This window comes from Podarcis liolepis (assembly GCF_965112155.1).
Source record: "Podarcis liolepis genome assembly, chromosome: 2".
Classification (NCBI taxonomy): domain Eukaryota; kingdom Metazoa; phylum Chordata; class Lepidosauria; order Squamata; family Lacertidae; genus Podarcis; species Podarcis liolepis.
In genome coordinates this window covers 29,979,929-29,999,723 of record NC_139555.1, presented here as the reverse complement: position 1 = coordinate 29,999,723, position 19,795 = coordinate 29,979,929, and the positions used below count along the sequence as shown (strand labels likewise).

The 19,795-nt window shown below is 41.4% G+C and overlaps 1 protein-coding gene across 1 annotated transcript in view; it reads left to right on the top strand.

The window, feature by feature from the left end:
- LOC310700373 (E3 ubiquitin-protein ligase RNF213-like) overlaps positions 1 to 19,795 on the top strand; it is a 97,207-nt gene that overhangs the window by 21,530 nt on the left and 55,882 nt on the right. Inside the window, exons 7-19 of the mRNA XM_083489728.1 lie at positions 2,961 to 3,163; positions 4,130 to 4,389; positions 6,120 to 6,391; positions 7,078 to 7,287; positions 7,943 to 8,138; positions 9,270 to 9,325; positions 9,885 to 10,038; positions 10,187 to 10,342; positions 13,890 to 13,988; positions 15,158 to 15,280; positions 16,388 to 16,565; positions 17,842 to 18,015; positions 19,170 to 19,328. Of these exons, the coding sequence (XP_083345854.1) occupies positions 2,961 to 3,163; positions 4,130 to 4,389; positions 6,120 to 6,391; positions 7,078 to 7,287; positions 7,943 to 8,138; positions 9,270 to 9,325; positions 9,885 to 10,038; positions 10,187 to 10,342; positions 13,890 to 13,988; positions 15,158 to 15,280; positions 16,388 to 16,565; positions 17,842 to 18,015; positions 19,170 to 19,328 (2,240 nt within the window). The remainder of the gene's footprint in view (positions 1 to 2,960; positions 3,164 to 4,129; positions 4,390 to 6,119; positions 6,392 to 7,077; positions 7,288 to 7,942; positions 8,139 to 9,269; positions 9,326 to 9,884; positions 10,039 to 10,186; positions 10,343 to 13,889; positions 13,989 to 15,157; positions 15,281 to 16,387; positions 16,566 to 17,841; positions 18,016 to 19,169; positions 19,329 to 19,795) is intronic.

Sequence of the window (19,795 nt, the reverse complement as noted above, 5' to 3'; positions counted from 1 at the left end):
TAAAGCCCTATGCAGCCTAGGACCCTTGTACCTGCAGGACCACCTCTCCTGGTATGCTCCGTGGAGTACCTTAAGGTCCATAAATAACAACACTTTGAAGGTCCCGAGCCTCAGGGATGTTAGATTGGTCTCAACTAGGGCCAGGGCCTTTTCAGCACTGGCCCCGACTTGGTGGAACGCTCTGTCACAAGAGACCAGGGCCCTGAGGGATTTGACATCTTTCCGCAGGCTTGCAAGATGGAGCTGTTCCGCCTGGCCTTCGGCTTGGACTCACTCTGACCCCTTATATGGGATTTGGTGTATAAATTTTCCCTTTGCTTTTTCGCTGGCCCATGTAGTACCAGCATGGATAGTGTGAATATCTGGTGTTTCCTCCCTTTATGGTCTTGATTTAAAGACCTAAAATAAGGCTGCATTTTAAGCTGTATTTTAAGCCGTATTTTAATTAACGGTTTTTTCCCTATTATGTTTTATTGTAATTTATATTTGGTGTTAGTCACCCTGAGCCTGACCCTGGCCGGGGAGGGCGGGGTATAAAAAAAATTTCATTATTATTATTATTAAATATTTATTATTAATACTTGCTTTTTATAATTTTTTGGAAGGTGAGGTATATTTCTTCCCTTTAAAAATAAGATTGTATTAAGCCACTCCCGACATACGGGGGGGGGGGTTGCGGACTCACGCCCCATTCACACCCTCGCGGGGCTGGCTGCAGCCCCGCGGGACTTGGGGTATCCCAGGATTCATTAGCTTAGCATTCATCATTCACCACGCCAGCCAATCAGCTGGCGGAGGGGGCGGGACTAGTAGGGGGCATTTAAGGTTGGGGCAGCCCATGCTCGTCCCTTTCTTTTCTTTCAGCAGCTGCGGTTAAAAAATAAATCTTATTTATTTATTTATTTATTTATTTTATTTATATAAAAATAAATCTTATTAAAAATAAGATTGTATTAAAGCTTTTTTCATAATATAATAAGATAGAAGAAACTAATCAAAATAAAAACAAAAACAGTGAAAGAAAGAGAATAGAAAATACAGAGTTCTCTCTCAAAGGTAGCTTGTCTCACCCAGAAAGTGGAGCACTCTCCCAGCTCACACATGAGAGCTTTCCTTTCTTCTCCCAATCTTTCACCCTGAGAAGTCTTCCCATCCCTGCCTGTCACTCAGAGTTCTTCTACTAACCACCCACCATGTTCATCTGTGTGTAATCCTGTGTGTAATGATGGAATTGTGATGTTGGAGGCATTGAATGAAGCCACAGAGAATCCTGATATAGCATCAATAGAATTGAGAGAGAAAGGGCTCTGTGTACAACTTGGAGTGAACTCAGAGGAAAAAGTTATCAAACCTCTGGTGCTTCCTTGGAAAAAGAATGCAAGAGGTATAAGTGGAAGGGGTAATTTTTTAAAATAAGGATGGAAAACTGACAAGTACAACTAACCAGAAATGGGAATGTGTGTGAATTAATGAATACATAACAATAAAAGAACTATGGAATAGTATCTTACGTATGATCACAGAAGAAGTAAAAAAAGGGTAAAATGTAAAGAACCCCTGGACGGTTAAGTCCAGTCAAAGGCGACTATGGGGTGCGACGCTCATCTCACTTTTCAGGCCGAGGGAGCTGGCATTTGTCCACAGACAGCATTCCAAGTCAAGTGGCCAGCATGACTAAATTGCTTCTGGCACAATGGAAGCCAGAGCACAAGGAAACATAGTTTACCTTCCTGCTGCAGCGGTACCTATTTATCTACTTGCACTGGTAGGTTTTTGAACTGCTAGGTTGGCAGAAGCTAGGACAGAGCAGTGGGAACTCACCCTGTTGCACGGATTGGAACTGCCAACCTTCTGAACGGCAAGCCCAAGAGGCTCAGTGGTTGAGAACATAGTGCCACTCATGTCACAGGAGAGACTCTTAAATGGACAAAGACAGAAAATATTTATTATTGTTTAATATGGAGAAATGATTGTTGAAGATATTGGAGACAAGTTGATACGTACGTTTGATTAGAGAGAAAGCATTGCTGAACCCCTTTTGGAATTTTTGTGTGAGAAGGAAAATGAATGAATTTGAGATATTTGGGTCTGAAGATTGGGAAAATATTGCTCAACAGTAGAACAGTTGGGTGTAATCTTAGAGTGAATGTTTTGAGTAATTTCTTTTATGTAACTGACATATAGATGCACGTTATTTTAGCAATCAGCTGTCTCGTCTTCACTGCCTAAGATGTAGGGCAGAAATCTATGGCTGAATTTAATGGACAGCTCTCACAATGATAAGGGGGTCCCTTAAGTAGCTATATTTTACTTCTAACTTGTTCATAAATGAACTGAAGAGAGGAGTGAATGAGGAAGAAGCAAAACATGGAAATTATTCTGTATGATAGAAAGGTTCCCAAGACAAGCATCTCCCATGAGCTATTTGATAATATACATAGTAGTTCCACATAGACGTTCTACACATTACTCAAGGGCTTATGGCAGCTGTCAGTTGAACCATCAGATCCATCTCTCTTAGACTACTCTTTTGGAAAGTGGTGTCTCTTGTAGCCAATGTTCTAGCTAGGCATGTGTCAGAATTTTATGCCTTCTGGGTGGCCCTAATAAAGATACTTCCTTTATATCTAGGATGCATTCCATTTCTCACAGATCCTAAGAATAGATCCTACCTTCTTTCTGCGCTCCCCCTACCCACCCAGTGTTAAAACTATGACAACCAATGAGTTGTGTGTGCTTTCCTTTTAATTCCTAAAGGTGGTAAAACATATGATCTGGAAGCCCTATTTACTCCAGAAGATTATGCTTCGATGCAACAACTAATACTTTATCTTTAGACCATTACTTTTCTGTTTGTTTTTGTTGAGAGAGCTTTTTTTTTTTAGCTTAAGATTTATTGCTCAACCATGGATATACTTTGCTTTTAAGATAATCACAAACATGGATTGTTTTAAAAACAGGGATGTTGGTAAACATAAACATAAACATCTAATCGAAGGTTGTGTCACCATTTCAATGGACAACTTGGATAAACAAATTCCCTATAAATATTATGTGGTATGTGGCGAGGAAGGAGAGTATGAAGTTATTCCCAAAGAGTCTCCAGAGGGAATCCATGTGAATCGCTGTTTATTTATACAGTTCAAGTATTTAAGTGGTACAGGTAAGGAACTGTTTCCAGTATCTGTGTGTATGCTTGTACTAGGTTTATAACCTATATTTTCCCCAAGGAGCTTAAGGTAGCAGAGATGGTTCTCCCTTATATTTTATCTTCACAACAACCCTGTGAGGAAGGTTAGAGCGAGAGGCTGTGACTGGCCCAAGGTGACTGGTCATGGAGGAATATCAACTAAAACATCCGTAACAGTTGGCCATCCTACCTCTCATTTAAATCTTGCAATGAAGCTCCTGCTGTCAGAGAATTCTTTCTGATGTTTAGTTGGAACCTCCTTTCTTGTAACTTGAAGCCATTGGTTTGAGTCCTACTCTCCAGAGCAGGAGAAAACAAGCTTGCTCAGCTGTTCGTAATAAGATTTGGTTTCCAGGCCCTTAATCACCTTTGTTCAGAAATGGGTGAGCACTTGGTGTCTGCCCCCTACTTGCTTCTGTCTTCATCCAAAAGGAAAGCAATGCCTAGAGATTTGAATTCATTTAAAGAACTAGGTGTTCCCTTAGCACCTCTAATCACTATGCCGCATTGACTCCCACTCTAGCACTGACTAGCATTCTGATTTAGCAACGTACCTGATCCCAGCATCATGTTTCTGTATATATAGGCTTGCTGCCATGATGGAAAACAGGAATTCCCATTTCCTAAAGGCATAATCTATATACATGGGAGAGGTGGAGCACAGAAAAACCTTCAGGGGAAATAATTTTTTGTTCACGTGAATGCATGCTTATGTCTTTGAGACCTGAAAGTATATTCTATTAAGCAACCGAGTTTCTAAAATTGAGGTCATCAATATCTTTTTTTGAGGGGTGGAGATAATGGCTTGTAGAATATTGAATAATGAAATTATATTACCCATATAGATTAGATAGGGGGATGGAAAGAATTATCTTGTATCATGAAAATTCCTTGTTCAAAAAATGGGGAGAAACTCTTTTGTTTTTGTTTTATTAACAGATTGGCATCAGTTTGATGATATAATATGTAAAGAATCCTCTTTAAGCAGATGGAATAAAAATGCCAATATTGTGAAAAGGAAGAAAAAGTCTTTACAAATAATGCTGGATAGTCTGCTCTCTATATTGAATACCTTGACTTCTTGCAATGTCGAGAACTTCTTCCAGCAATTTAATCAGTTTTACTTGGTGAATAAGAAGATAATGGTACACGAGGGAGAGCCAAAGGAATGGACAGATTTACAGTTTGATGAAAAGCAGGTATTGTAAAAGCAAGTTATCAGGAATTTGTCTTAAGGGGTCAGTGTTCATATTACTATATCACCAGCATCTTTTGATGTCCTCTGTGACTGTGTTAAGTTGCTTGCTAATTTTATTGAATGAAAAGGTCTAAACTAGGTCAGTTGTGATTGATTGAGATTTTCAGCTATAATTACTTTTCCTACCAACTGACATGGGATAAAATAGATATTCTGGGACTGTGTAAATGCATATTGTCATGCTTTTGCATTACTCAGATTGGCTTACAGTCATTACAAATAATCCATAATAAAAGCAACAATACAAAACCAAACATAATAGCAACATAAAAACTTCTACTCAACAAAGCAAATGCTCACTGAAATACTAAAACTATTTCACCAGCTAGCAAGACGCAACAAGCAAGTGGGCCAAGCAAACCTCATGAAGCAAGGCATCCCATAATCTGGTGGGTGCCTCTCCTGAAAAAGCTCCATCTCTTATCTTAACTAACTGGCTGATGGGTTGGATCCTGACCTCCCCCACTCTTCATGCGTCTTTTTGACAGATAGATTTGTCAATCACATATTCAGGTGACAGCTGACTGGCATTGACCGTGAGACCTGCCTTTTATGTTTGCAGGCACAGGTTGGATTCAAACTTGACTTACAAACAGATTTTCTTCCTCTCTGGACCATCAAAGTGATTTGCAAAATCAGTCTGCAGAGGAAAAATATATTTTTGCCTAGGAACAATCAATATCAAAGGGGCTTGCTGTCAGCACCAATCAGTGAGCCACACTTGCCAAAGGACTGTAATGCACTTTAAGTTCCTCTCCTCCTCTACATGGTGATGATGGCAATACCTCTCCACCCCCATTACTTTTTGTTATTGTTCAGGTTTTGCTGTTACTTCAGTGGCAGCTACTCTCTGTACACACTCTATTTACGCTCTTTATATAAACACACTGCATTACATTTGCAGAAACAAAAAAAAAATAGAGTCATTGGCAGGATTTAAAGAAACATTTGCAATTTTATTTATAAAAAATAGGAAACCTAATAGTATGACAATATAGACGTATATATAAACAGCAGAATGTAATATGAGATGTAATAAACCAGGGATGGAAGTTGCGGGAAGTCAGCAGGGAAGGGGGAAATTGAAATTTGAATGCAATGTAATGATTATAGACATTGTTAAAAAAAACACCTAATAAAAATGATTAAAACAAAGCAAAGCAAAACAAAACAAAACAAAACAAAACACACTGCTTACATTTCTCATTTTTTGGTTGCTTTAGCACTGGCAGTGCTGGCCAAGGTACTTTCCAAGTGCTGGAGAGCCAGTGTGGTGTAGTGGTTAAGAGCGGTAATCTCGTAATCTGGGGATCCGGGTTCGCGTCTCGGCTCCTCCACATGCAGCTGCTGAGTGACCTTGGCCCAGTCACACTTCTTTGAAGTCTCTCAGCCACACTCACCTCACAGAGTGTTTGTTGTGGGGGAGAAAGGGAAAGGAGAATGTTAGCCGCTTTGAGACTCCTGAAGGGGAGTGAAAGGCGGGATATCAAATCCAAACTCTTCTTCTTCTTCTTCTTTCCCCCTCCTGACTTGCTCTAGGAAGGGAGAAGGTGGAGAGACTCAGCCATTATCACTGGTTCCAAATGTGACACAGAACAGAATGGCTTCTAGAGAAAAATAGGTTATTTTTGGAGCTGAATTTATTATTATCTTTTATCTTCTTTTATTTAGGTTCAAAAGGTGATTAAAGATTACTTGGAAGATTACCGAAAGAGTGCAGCTTGGAATACATCAGATTATAATAAACTAGTCCTGACATTGACCATCTTTCTATTATCTGGAGATTTCTATGTTATTCCAGAGTCAAAACAAGAGTGTATCAGATTTTGCAGCCTTCTTTGCCTGAAGGAGCAACCACCAGCAAAGGCAATGAATAAAGTCAAAGAACTGTTTTCAAAGATTTCGTGGTGTCCCCCAGCCTTTCAGAGACCATCCCATGAAAGGTTTGCATGACTTCCACATTCTAGATTTTTAAACAAGTTTTTAAAACCCACCTATTTTGAACAGTCTTTTCTTACATGTTTGCTTTTTTTGTTTTTTTGCTTAAGAGCCATCTTACAGAATATAGTTTTGTTAGTTTTCGTATTAAATTTCTATTATCGATTATTAACTAGCTGTAATTGACCTTTTCAATAACTGTTTCTACCTTTGTCAGCTGTTTTGCTTATTTTTAGGTTGTTTTTATGATACTGTTAATTGCCTTGGGATATGAATAATTTTGTAAATAAAATAATAATTTGGGGCTCAAAAGTAGAGGGATTGGTACTGAATAAAAAATGTTGCATTATGATTCCGTTGCTACCTTTGTCCAAAGAGAGGTGTGACTTTAGCAACTGTGTGTTGGACAAAAATTAAATGGATTCGACCATCCCCATACATAACACAGGGATTGGGAACCTGTGGCCTCCCAGATGTTGCTGGACCTCCCATAGTTCCTAATCAATGGCCATGCTGGCTGGGAGTCCATCACCATCTGGAAGGCCACAGCTGCCCCATCAATAAGATTTACATTTCTTGAATTCCCTAATAAGAGGTACATCTCCTGAATTTCTGCATGTGAGACTTTGTCAGAGAAAGGTCCCAGTGTTCCTCTTCAACCATCTGATTGGCTTTTCTTTTTCTCTTTCAGGTTGGGGGTGTATTTGAGATTGTTCTGCAATATTTGTATTGTACAGCAAGTTCATCAGTGGCTGTGGACAATCCCAGTTCTTCATCTCTTTACTGATTTTGAATACATCCAAGAGAATGCTCAACTTGAATCTGAAGACGCATGGGCAAGGTTGAAAGGTCTTCCCTTTGTTAAATATAGGATTGATGAAGAAAAAAAGGGTTCTGAGAAGTAAGTTGGAATATGTTAGTCTTATTGCCTTTCATTTAAAAATATTATGATCTGTGGATTAAGCTGTCCTGTTCCTGTTTGATAAATAGATACATACATTATCAATATGCTACACTAGAAGAGATTTGACAGTGCATTACTATGCTTGTTAACTCAGAAATCAATCCCACTGTGTAGAAAAGCTTGATTAGGATTGTAGCCTTTGAATGCAGTCCTAAGTCTCTGAGGCTTATGGCTGGAGGAGGTCAAGATGGTGCACTGTTAGCTCTCTGCTGGAAAGCTGTGCTGGCAGAAAGCCCTGAAGATGTGGTGGGGGCAACAGTAACTTTGGATTCACTGGGTTCAAAATACTACAGATGCCCTGAAGGCCCCAATCCTTGAACTACTCAGCTGAACCAACATGGCACAGGCATAATGCAGAAGTTAGAAACACATTGCATTTCTCCTTTCCATCTTAGCCCATACGAGCCAGCAAAACTTGGGATGTTGTGGTAGATTTGCTCATCCTGAACCCTACTTAGGATTGGATTTTCCATTTACAAATATTATTCCACAGTTCCTGACAATGTTCAGTTTCCTGAAAACATGGCATACTTTTTTGTATATTATATGAAGACATTATGTATATTTAAGTTATTATTATTTGGTTTTGCAGATTCTTACTACAACAAATGAAAGAAAAGAAATATTTAGTGAAAGAAAACAGAGCACTGTTCAGATCATGGTTTTCCTTGCTTCCTCGAAGAGCCTTGGCTGAATTTATCTCTGACTTTCCTGCTGAACCATTGGACTATCTTCTAGGAATTTTTCATAGACTGGAGGATTTGAAAGCCACTCATCCTACCTGTGAAGTATGCTTTGATTTTTTTTAAAAAAATAAAGTAATATCCATCTAAAATGGGTGGGAAGTCTGTGGACCTCTAGATACTGTTGGACTCCAACTCCCATCAGCCCCTACCAGCATGATCAAGGATGATGGGAGCTGTAGTTTAGCAACATCTGGAGAGCCACAGGTCCCCCATCCCTGACCTAAAATGTAACACAGCTTATGATATGGCTGTTAAGTCAGTAAATGAGACAATTTAAAATAAAAAGTTCTACCTAACAGAATCTCGGTAGTCCTTATTGAAGTCATACAATTATTACATCTTGAAAAAGGAGGTGGTGATATGACTCCTGGAAAAGCTCTCCCTGGTATTGGACAGGGTCATAGTCATAGTGTGGTGGTGCTCCTAGACTAATTACTGTCACTAAAAACCCAGGTGACCTCAGCATTGGCTGATAATACAGAAATGGCCATTTCTGAAATGTAATAGCCTGACTGCTGTTGCCCTTGCACTGGTAACTTCCAGAGTGAACTACTATTTTGTGTTCTGTGTTGCCTCTTTGATTATCCTGGAAGCTATAGCTAGTGCAGAATATAGCCACTGCTGAAAGAATTGCATGGGCTTCCAAATAGCCACCAGGCTAAGTTCAAGCTGCTGATAGTGGTGAACAAAGCCCTGTGTAGGAACCAGGAAACCTAAACGATTGTCTTGCCCATCTGATCATTACTCTCTGCAGGAAAGGACCTCCTGCAGATACCAACTCATTATGAGCTCCATTCTGTAGAATGTAGGAATCAGACCTTTAGCATGGAAGCACCTAATCTTTGGAATTTCCTCCTGCTACGTACAAGATGCACAGCACATGCACACACATGCATTTCAGTCCACACACTTCACATACACACTGCCACACATGCATCTCTCTCTCTCTGCCCAAGTGCATTGCTCTTGATCACACACAGAACATACTAGAGCACCCCCACATACACATTCAGAAAAGCTCAGTATTTCCAGCCCCCATATAATCCCCCCTCTCTCACACACACACAGAGGTTGGTGATCCCTGATGTAATGTATTGTATAGTTTGGCCTTTAGACTAGATGATAATGCAGTGTTCTAGTTCTCCGACATTAATTTTTGCCACTATTTCTTAGGAGGTAGAAAAACTCCTGATGAAGGTGTTGGATGCCCTCAATAACAAACAAAATGAGTAAGTAAAAGATACGTGTATACCTTCATTATAGTGTTCAACCAGAGGAAACTCTACTGAAATGCATTATTCTGTTTACAACAGATTTTTTTGAAAAACATCTGCCGTGTGTGTGGGAAAGGGATATTGCAAAATATCTGCCCATGTGTGCAAGATCTTTTTTTCTCATACACAGGAAGCTATTTTGCAAGATCTCTCTGTCTCACTCACTCACTCACTCACTCACTCCCACCCACCCAAAAGCAGATATTTAGCAAAATTGTATGCACAAACCCAGTGATATTTTGCTTTCTTCTAAAACCATAAGAAAGTGACACAGCACAGATTCTAAAGTGGGGTGAAAAAGATCTGAACGCCCATTGGCTGCATTCTGAGGCTATATCTCACCAAAAGTGAGCTGAATAGGGTGCAAAGGAAAGCCTTGCACTCTCTAGGATTGCACAAATGAAAGCTGTATTAGACACACTACAGTGATTGTCAGGTTTTGTTTGTTGTGCTCATATTTTTAGACATAATCCAATCCATCTAGCAAAAATAACAAGCATTTCCCACAATTTAGAATGTTACAGCAGGACACTTGGAACTCATATGTGACTGTCTGCCAAAGACTTCATGAGAAAATGTGCAGAAAATTCCTGCTGCTACAATATTACAAGATACCAGCTATTTCTGTCTGCATTTTTTCAAGGATTTTTGAATTTGCACCTTCGGAGGTGAGCATCTCTCTGTATGATGTTTGTTATTTGAGATGGTTGCTGATGAACCGAATGGGTTGGGTATTGCCTCTCTTCACGTGGCTAGCTTAGCAGAAAGTTGTTCTTTGGTTCAACAGTTTGTAATTCTTTATTTTCTTCACAATAGGCTTCAAGAGACAAGGCTATGCAGAATACTCCAAAGACAGTATACCAAGGATTTCGTAATACTACCAGGGCCTGGTTTCGTGCTGTTCTACCAGCACATATGCTGAAACCTGGTTCAGATTTCATTGTAGAGCTTACTTTTCCAATGGAGCTTGAGGTTTGTAATCTGGAACTCCACACTATTTTCTTGTAGATGTTCCCCTCCCCTTTTTGGCCTTTGTGGAGAGATATCAGTTGCTGCTTCTGATGTGTTAGCCAACCTCACAGAGAATATTGTTTGGATTAAGAATGTGCTTTATTTTGGGGTAGCTTTGCAGAAGATGCAAGGCTAATCTCTCTAAAGCTTATCACTCTAGAGGAGGAATAGCCTTCTATTCATGTTGCTAGAAGGCTGTTTTCCAGCAGAAAACAGCAGCGGGAGACTTTTTCAGGTGGTTTGCAATCTATCGGAACCACCTGTACCACCGGGGCCTGGTAGGGACCCCAAGATCTCCTGCAATGCTTTTGCAAAGTTTTTTGCAGATAAAGTCGCTCAGATTCAGAAGGAGGTAGACTCCACCGTGGGAACAGGGCCGGGGCGGGAGAGTGCTAGAGTTCTGTCTGGTCCTGTTACATGGGATCAATTCCAATCTGTTATCTCTGAGGATGTGGACAGGCTGCTTGGACAAGTGAAACTGACCACCTGTCTCCTTGATCCTTGCCCATCCTGGCTGATAAAAGCGAGCCGGGAAGGGCTGGGCGATGGGCTCTGTGGGGTGGTGAATGCTTCCCTCTGTGAGGGAGCCTTCCCAGACCCGCTGAAAGAGGCGAACATTAAACCACTTCTTAAAAAAACATCTTTAGACCCGGCCAATTTGGCCAACTATCGCCCAGTCTCAAATCTGCCATTCTTGGGCAAGGTGATTGAGCGGGTGGTTGCTGAACAACTCCAAGCACGCCTGGAGGATGCAGACCATTTGGATCCCTTCCAATTGGGATTCAGGCCTCAGCATGGGACTGAAACTGCCTTGGTCGCACTGGTTGATGATCTCTGGAGGGCTAGGGACAAAGGTGAGAGCTGTTTCCTAGTTCTGCTAGACCTCTCAGCGGCCTTTGACACCATCAACCATAACAGCCTTCTGGACCGTCTAGAGGGGCTGGGAGCTGGGGGCACTGTTATACAGTGGTTCCGCTCCTTTCTCCTGGGCCGTGTCCAGAAAGTGGTGGTGGGGGATGAGTGTTCAGACCCCTGGGCTCTCACTTGTGGGGTGCCTCAGGGTTCCGTCCTCTCCCCCATGCTTTTTAATATCTATATGAAGCCGCTGGGAGAGATCATCAGGAGGTTTGGACTGGGTGTTCATCAGTATGCAGATGACACCCAGCTCTACCTCTCCTTTAAATCAGAACCAGTGAAGGTGGTGAAGGTCCTGTGTGAGTGCCTGGAGGCGGTTGGAGGATGGATGGCGGCTAACAGATTGAGGTTGAATCCTGACAAGACAGAAGTACTGTTTTTGGGGGACAGGGAGTGGGTGGGTGTGGGTGATTCCCTGGTCCTGAATGGGGTAACTGTGCCCCTGAAGGACCAGGTGCACAGCCTGGGAGCCATTTTGGACTCACAGCTGTCCATGGAGGCGCAGGTTAACTCTGTGTCCAGGGCAGCTGTCTACCAGCTCCACCTGGTATGCAGGCTAAAACCCTACCTGCCCGCGGACTGTCTCGCCAGAGTAGTGCATGCTCTGGTTATCTCCCGCTTGGACTACTGGAACTGGTAGTGCATGCTCTGGTTATCTCCCGCTTGGACTACTGGAACTCTACGTGGGGCTACCTTTGAAGGTGACCCGGAAACTGCAATTAATCCAGAATGCGGCAGCTAGACTGGTGACTGGGAGTGGCCGCCGGGACCATATAACACCGGTTCTGAGAGATCTGCATTGGCTCCCAGTATGTTTCCAAGCACGATTCAAAGTGTTGGTGCTGACCTTTAAAGCCTTAAATGGCCTCGGTCCTGTATACCTGAAGGAGCATCTCCACCCCCATCGTTCAGCCCGGACACTGAGATCCACTGCTGAGGGCCTTCTGGCGGTTCCCTCATTGCGAGAAGCAAAGCTACAGGGAACCAGGCAGAGGGCCTTCTCGGTAGTGGCGCCTGCCCTGTGGAACGCCCTCTCATCAGATGTCAAAGAGATAAACAACTACCTGACATTCAGAAGACATTCAGGGAAGTTTTTAATATGTAACACTGTACTTTTTTTAACACTTGATTGGGAGCCGCCCAGAGTGGCTGGGGAAACTCAGCCAGATGGGCAGGGTATAAATAAATTATTATTATTATTATTATTATTATTATTATTATTATTATTATTATTATTATTTTATTACATACTATTGTCATTACTATTCTCTTTGTTCTTCTTTATAATACACCAAAGCTGTTCTAAAAAAAATGAATATAATAAATATAACACAGTACAACAAATGTTTCCTTTCCTCTAGCTGGCTTTTATGTCACAAAGAGAACTTCATATTTGGAATGGCCAGTTTTGAATTTTTAGTCTTTGGAGTACTGATACTCAACATCATTACCAGTTGGCTGGGGGAGATGAAGTGACATGATATTCATAGCTTGCATGTATTCCTTTTGGGTTGAAGATTACCCATCACATGTTGCAGTCAAAGATTTGTAGAGGCTGGGGAAAGACAGGAGATTTATTCTTTTCATGTCTACATGATCATAAGGGGACCTTGGGAGGGAAAGCTACAGAGGTAGACCATACCAAGGGGATACCACATGATTTTGCCTACCCCACCCCCAATTTATGGAGAATTTCCATGGGTACAGGAGGCTCTTCACAAGCTGACCTCCATATGCCCTGCAGATATTGAAGGCAATGGGAATAAGCCTGCATAAGGCTAGAATTGGAAACTTATGCTGCTCTGTTACCTGCATGTTTAGAGGAGAAAAGGATAAACTCTGCCCCATGGGCTGGAACTGGTCCCTAAAGCTTTTTAAAGTGGACTGACAGCCACATCTCCTGTTCCATGATGGTGGTATCAGCAGAACCAAACAAAAGAAACCCAACCATCAAAGCCCACTGTCCCTAGAGCACTCCAGTATTGCTTGGGTTTCTGGAGTGCTCCTGTTTGTTCCAGTCTTCACTTTGTGCAGCTCTAATGAAGCTGTTCTGGGATCTTCAACAGTGACCAGAACCTGCTCGTGTAGTTCTGGAGAATTCTAGGCAGGAGGAAGAGGGAAAAAACCTATTCCTTTTAGTCCCATTACTGCTTTTGTGCCTTGTGGAGTTGCACTAGGCCTCTGTTAAAAAAGATTTAAACTTCTCTGCCTGTCCCAGCACTGATGGAAAGGAAAATGCTGCCACCATCCTTCTCCTTTTCTGGTCTGTATGTGTTCGCTGAAGAGTGGGGAACAATGTGTGCCTGTCTGTATATGTGTGTGTGTTGTATGTATGTGTGAGAGAGATGGCTGCCCCCATTATTTGCTAATGGTCCCACCTACATTTTGTACACAGCCTATGGTTTGTCTCAAGGCAATCTGGCCCTTGGGTCAAAAAAGTTTTGCCACCTATGCTTTAGACTATATCCTGCCCCTTAGTAGATTGCGATGCTGAAGGTGGGAAACTCTTGGCATATAAACTGAATAAACTTTCCTAATCCTCTTGTATCCCTAGTGATTTGCTTTTATGTTAAAGTGCATTTTCTTTTTTTAGGCATGGAATCGATTTTTGAAAATTAATTTTTGTGATGCAAACATCATAGAGGACTGGAAGGGAACTTTAATTAAAGACATGCAAAGCAGAATCAAGCAGGTACCAAGATACACAAAGATAGTATTTAGGCTCAGCTTTTCATGTGAGACTATTGATTATAATTGAACATTTAATTTTAATGTATTTGTTATTCTGCCCCTGTTACCTTCCATTATCATATTTGGAAACACTCTTATATAGCATTTTTGTGACACTTTTCCTTTTCCATTTTGCCACCACTGTATCAAAGTAATACTTGGTCTAATTTTCATTGCTTACTGCTTATTCGTGCCAGAGCTTCAAAGCTCTCTGCAGGTCATATGCATACATTTTCAGACAGAGAATGAATATTTGTCTTTCCTTTTAGATAGAGCAGGAATGCCACTATCTTATATTTGTGTCTGAAGTTCTGATTAGTATAGTTTTACTCATCTTTATGATAGTTAATTGTTTCATCTGCTTTTATAACTGTGGGTGGTATTCAACTAACAAATCCTGTTAACAGAAGCCAGGACAAGGGCTTCCACTAGAACAATGAGATTTCTCTCTCCTTTTCTTCCTGCCCCACCTGAAACTATCTCCCCCAGAACAGTGCTCAGGGGGAGGGGAAAGGGAATTGTTCCATCTGGCAAGTTGAAAAACAATTGCCGTTGCACTACACTGAATTCATCGCTGTATATTGTATTTTGGTAACTTGTCTTGGGGCCATATGATAAAGCACAGGTAAGAAATTTAATTAATTAATGGATAGATAGTTAGATAAGTTAGGGTATATGTGTCTCTCAGATTTGCTTCCTACTTTGTCTATAATAAACACAAGAGACAATGGACTGTATCCAACCTGCTGTTATTTTATTGGGACAGACTTCTGCTTGCACAATGGAACTCTCCTGCAGTCCCCCATGAAGCCTCAAAATCTGCTCCAGAAGGCTGGGGGACCCTCTGTAGCAGATTTTGGGAGGTGCATGGGGAGAAGAGAGGAAGAGGAAGCCCTCTTGCATTAATTTTATGCAGTGCTGGATAGAATCCAATATATTCCATATATTGTTTGTAACATAAAGGGGCAGAAGTATGCTTGTTTTTGTACATAGAAATAATTTTAAATGCTAGCAAAATAGCATTGATTTTCTTTTATTGCAGCACCTTTCTTCCCATTCCTTGTTTTCTCTTTCTGATCAACGCAAATATCTGGAATCAGTGATACTATTTTTTATATTCTTCCCTGACAGGTACCTCCACTTCAGCAGATTAAAGCCTACTGCTACTTCCTTTCAGATTTTGAAAAATATGAGCCTCTGATTGGCAAATCTTTTGAAAGTTGTGCCATAGAAGCTGTTAACTTAGAATACAAGGTAGGTTCAGTTTGGTCACTGCACCAAACCATGATTAGTACTTTCACAGTCTAAAATACAAACCATGATACATATATTTCTCCCTAAGGCCAACCTAGCAGTTCGAAAGCACATCAAAGTGCAAGTAGATAAATAGGTACTGCTCCGGCGGGAAGGTAAACAGCATTTCTGTGCGCTGCTCTGGTTCGCCAGAAGCGGCTTAGTCCTGCTGGCCACATGACCCGGAAGCTGTACGCCGGCTGCCTCAGCCAGTAAAGCAAGATGAGTACCACAACCTCAGAGTCATCCACAACTGGACCTAACGGTCAGGGGTCCCTTTACCTTTAAGGCTAGCCGTGGCATAGATCTACCCGGTACTCTCATTTCTATGGTGCAGCAGCCACTTGAAATAGAGGTTACAGAACACAGCTCTCCTGACAAAGACTAGCCCTGCTCAAGCATTTGTCTGCTGTGTTCAATCAGCTCATGAGAGGGAAAAGGGAATGAGCACGCTAGCTTTGAAAAGCCCCTGGTCCCCACGAGTTGGAGGGTGTCCAGTAGGAGCAGGGAGTTGTTTCTATTTGCGTAGTCTTCCCACACAATGCAGAACTCTGGGAAATCATTGCAAGGGGACAACTATACATATGGGGTAAGCTCCCTGCTGGATGCAGTCACCCATCAACCTGTGGATTGTGACAAGGAAGCAATGTGGGGTGAGATTAAAATCGCTTTTCCAAAAGTTTCATTTGCATTTGTCAATGAAACCATTGGCGAGTTTTCATTGCTAAACAACTAATAATAACAGCTTTTTGGTGGGGGCAACTTTTGTCAGACCTGCAGCAAAAGAGGGAAGGATTCAAAATTCGTTCCATTGCTAGGGCTGTGAATCTAATCACTCAGGTTGCTATGTTGTTGTTGTTTTGTAAGCATGCCTCATGAAACTATTGATTTAACATGACATATTTGGGCATTAGTTCCACTGAAATCAGTAAGGTTGGACAGCATGGAGCTGCATAATGAAATTAACACTTACCTTCTATTAGCTTAGATGATGTGGCAAATTTGAGAGCTTGCATTATGATGAACTCATTGCCATTCAATTCTTTACATATTTTTATGTCTTAAAAGAATGATCTCCTTGGCCTGATGGCCTCTTACAACTTGAGCAAGCTGGGCAAGCTTGCATCTGCTGTCATCACAAAATCATGGCCAAGTGATAAAGAAGGAAAACCTCTGAGTGACCTGGAAGGTGTTTGGCATCATCTCCTTGTTTGGCCGGACACCAAGCATCTTTTCACTTTCAAAGGTATTCACATGTAGCACTTAATTGGGAAGGATATTTTATGGACAGCAGAAAAAATATTTTAGTAGTACCCAATGGAGGAAAGTACATTATCAAAACAGAGTCAAATAACCTTACAGTTGCCCTGCACCTTTCCCTTCCTCTAGCTTAGAGCCAAAGATAGGCAAATCAGGCAATCTGGTCACTTTTGGGAGCAGAGGAAAGCCAATGTGCCTCCACTTCCCATTCCTAGCTTAGAGCTGGTGACAGGAGCCAGAGCCACGTCTGTTTGCTCTGCCTCTGTGGCATTCTGAGCTGCACACACGTACCTGCCTCTCTCCTGCATTCTGGACATGGGGAGAACCTGTGAGGGGAGGCAGAAGTGTGTCTGCTTATGTCTTCGCCCACCAGCCTATATGTCTCCACTGTCCCTCTTCAGCTTGGAGCTGAAGCAGGGGTGGGGAGGTAGGTTTTGTTTGGCTCTGTTTGCACCTGGCAAACAGAGTATTACATATATATGGAGTGAGGACCATATTTGAGAGGAAATCCTCAGGCTCACTGAGGAATGGCTAAGCAGTCCCCAGGGATACCATGGCAAGTGAGATTAAAAACTCCTGTGAATAAAATGGAATTGAGCTTTACATTGTGGAAAAGGAGTATCACTTTAAAAAATTGGTTTATTGCTCTTTATAGGTTATATGTTTTATTTTATTTATTATATTTGTTACTCTCTTTATCTTCCCCAGCGCAATTCAAAGTGACTTAACAACCAAACAAATAGACAGTAAACTCCGCATAGATACATTAAAACCAAGAAGAAAGAGAAATACATTAAAACATCCCACCCACATTGAAAAGGCCACAGATAGTTAAAGGCCCAAGGGCCTGGTTATAGAGGAAAGCATCTGCCCAGCACCTAAAGATACGTAACGAAGGTGCCAGGTGAGCCTCCCTGAGGAGAGCATTTGAAAAATGGGGAGCCACCATAGAAAAGGTCTGTTCTCATGTTGCCAGCCTCCAGGCCACTTGTGGAGGGGTTTGTGTGTGTTTTTTATTATTTGGTTTGTTTTCACTGACAGTTTTTGTAAGTAGAGGAAGGCATTGATTTCTTCCAGATAGTTACAATTCTTTTTTGTGTGGTTTGTTTTTTTTACTAGGTATCACCATTATATCTAAGTAAAATGTTTCAAAACTTAAAAGGGACATTCAATGTAGTTACTAAGTACTGTATGTACTGGTTTATAGCACAAGAATGAAAACTGTTTATTTGCTTGTTTTTAATATCTGACCATTCTCACAGGAGGAAGTGGGGACTTCCTGAGCCAACTTACTGATGATGCCAAGGCATTAATGAAGATCACTGAGTCCATACATAAAGAAATTTATGATAATCTCACAACAGGCCAGATCTTAATTAGACATTTGGAATTAATTATAAAGTGCAAGGAACAATTTGTATTCATTTGGGAATTAAGTAAGTGAGTTTTTTATCCCTTCATGTGTAAAATATAAATCAATAGGCTTTTAAAAGATATCGCGTATGGTTTTTTTATGCTGTCTTAATGGCTTGCATCAGAGTATCAGAAATAGTGAATCCAAGTGAGAGACAAAGGCAGAAAATGAGAAAGGATGTCATGAGCATTTAGCCAGGGGTGCTCAATTACTTAGCTAATTAAGGTAGGCAGAACACCCCTTAGCTTCAATTGGGCTCACATTTACTTTCACCTCTCTCTTCCGAGGCAGGATGTTCAGATCCACCTGGCTTACAGCTAGCTGGACCTTCACACTGAAAGGGTTTACTTCTGCTGTTGAGCATGAAAGTGCCTCTTTATTAAATTTTCATACTGTCCTTCACCTGAGGGTCACAGGGCAGTTTACAATACATAACATAGTAACAATGAAAACATTACCACCCCACAGCTATTATTGCTAGCATCCCTTGCTTAGTAGTGTAGCTTTTCTCCTGTTGTTTGGCATAAAGGAGAAGCATGCTCCAATTTATGCTAACCAAGAGAAGGAAAGCCTTCTAAGGCACTGATCTGACCTGTTGTCAACCAGGCACACTGGCACCTTCCAAACAGCCAAACCTTTTTAGCCTTCCTGCCCCAACCACAGAAGTTGTACACAGAAGCTTTGGGTGTGGGATGTGCTTGACAAGGAGAGGCAGATCACTTCATTTCCCCTCAACTAGTGTTTCCCATTATGTATGTCATAGAGCAGAGATACCCTCTTCCTTGGTATCTAGCCTCGTGATGGGTTGTGCTGACAAGCTCCCCTCTTCTGCCAACATCCAGTGTTTCTATGCTCACTATACAGTTGTGGTTGTGGTTCCCTCCAGCACAGCTAGCACAGAAATGGAGTGCCCTGATTGAGGAGAGATGGAATGTTCTGTTCATCCTCAGGCACCACACCCATTGCTCTGGCTTATGCTTCCCTACCAGGAAGCTAGTCATTGTAAACATCATCAGATGCCTTCTAACTCTCCACTGGACATCCTCTCATGAGAAGTTTCAGCGCTCAAGGCGAGGGGTGGGAATTCCTTTTTTGGGTCAAGCAGGGATTTGCTTCTGCACCATTAGGAGGGCAGGATTTTGCAGTGCTTATTGTAAACAAGAATTCTGATTTCAGTGAATGAATCTCTCTCATCCATGGAGAAACCAAAGCAAATACTGAAACTAGAAGTAGTACTTCAGTTGAGGCTGCAAGAACTAACATCTGTCAAAGAGGAGCAAAAACAGTTGGAATTCTTTTTGAGCATGCTTCGGAAGGTGGAAGACATTGTAAAAGGTAATGGTTTCAAAGATAAGAGTGATTTTCTTTTGCTCATATTTGCTCCTAATGTTGGGAATGAAAGTAAGGCAAGACTAACAAATAAAAAAGCAGCAGAAGTTTCCAATAAGTAAGCAAAATTGTTACATCAAATGCCGAGGCCATTCATTTCTTTTAAATACTTAGCCAGTACATTTTAAAATCTTGAAATACTTTGAAAGTGTGTGTGCCACAAACATACACATATATAAGATAACATCTCAAACATATATAAAGGACATAATACATGCAACCAGGGAAGGCTTCTCCAATCCTCTGTTATGGGTTTTGGGACTCTACTCCCACCAAATAATAAAGAAAAAAGCATAAAATGCAATTAAAGAATTTTGTGTGAGCAGATAATGGAATAACCAGAGGTTTTGTGTTTTCTATTGCTTTACTGTATCACTTTCAAATTTCTCCAGGGAAGAGGAGAGGGTTGGAGA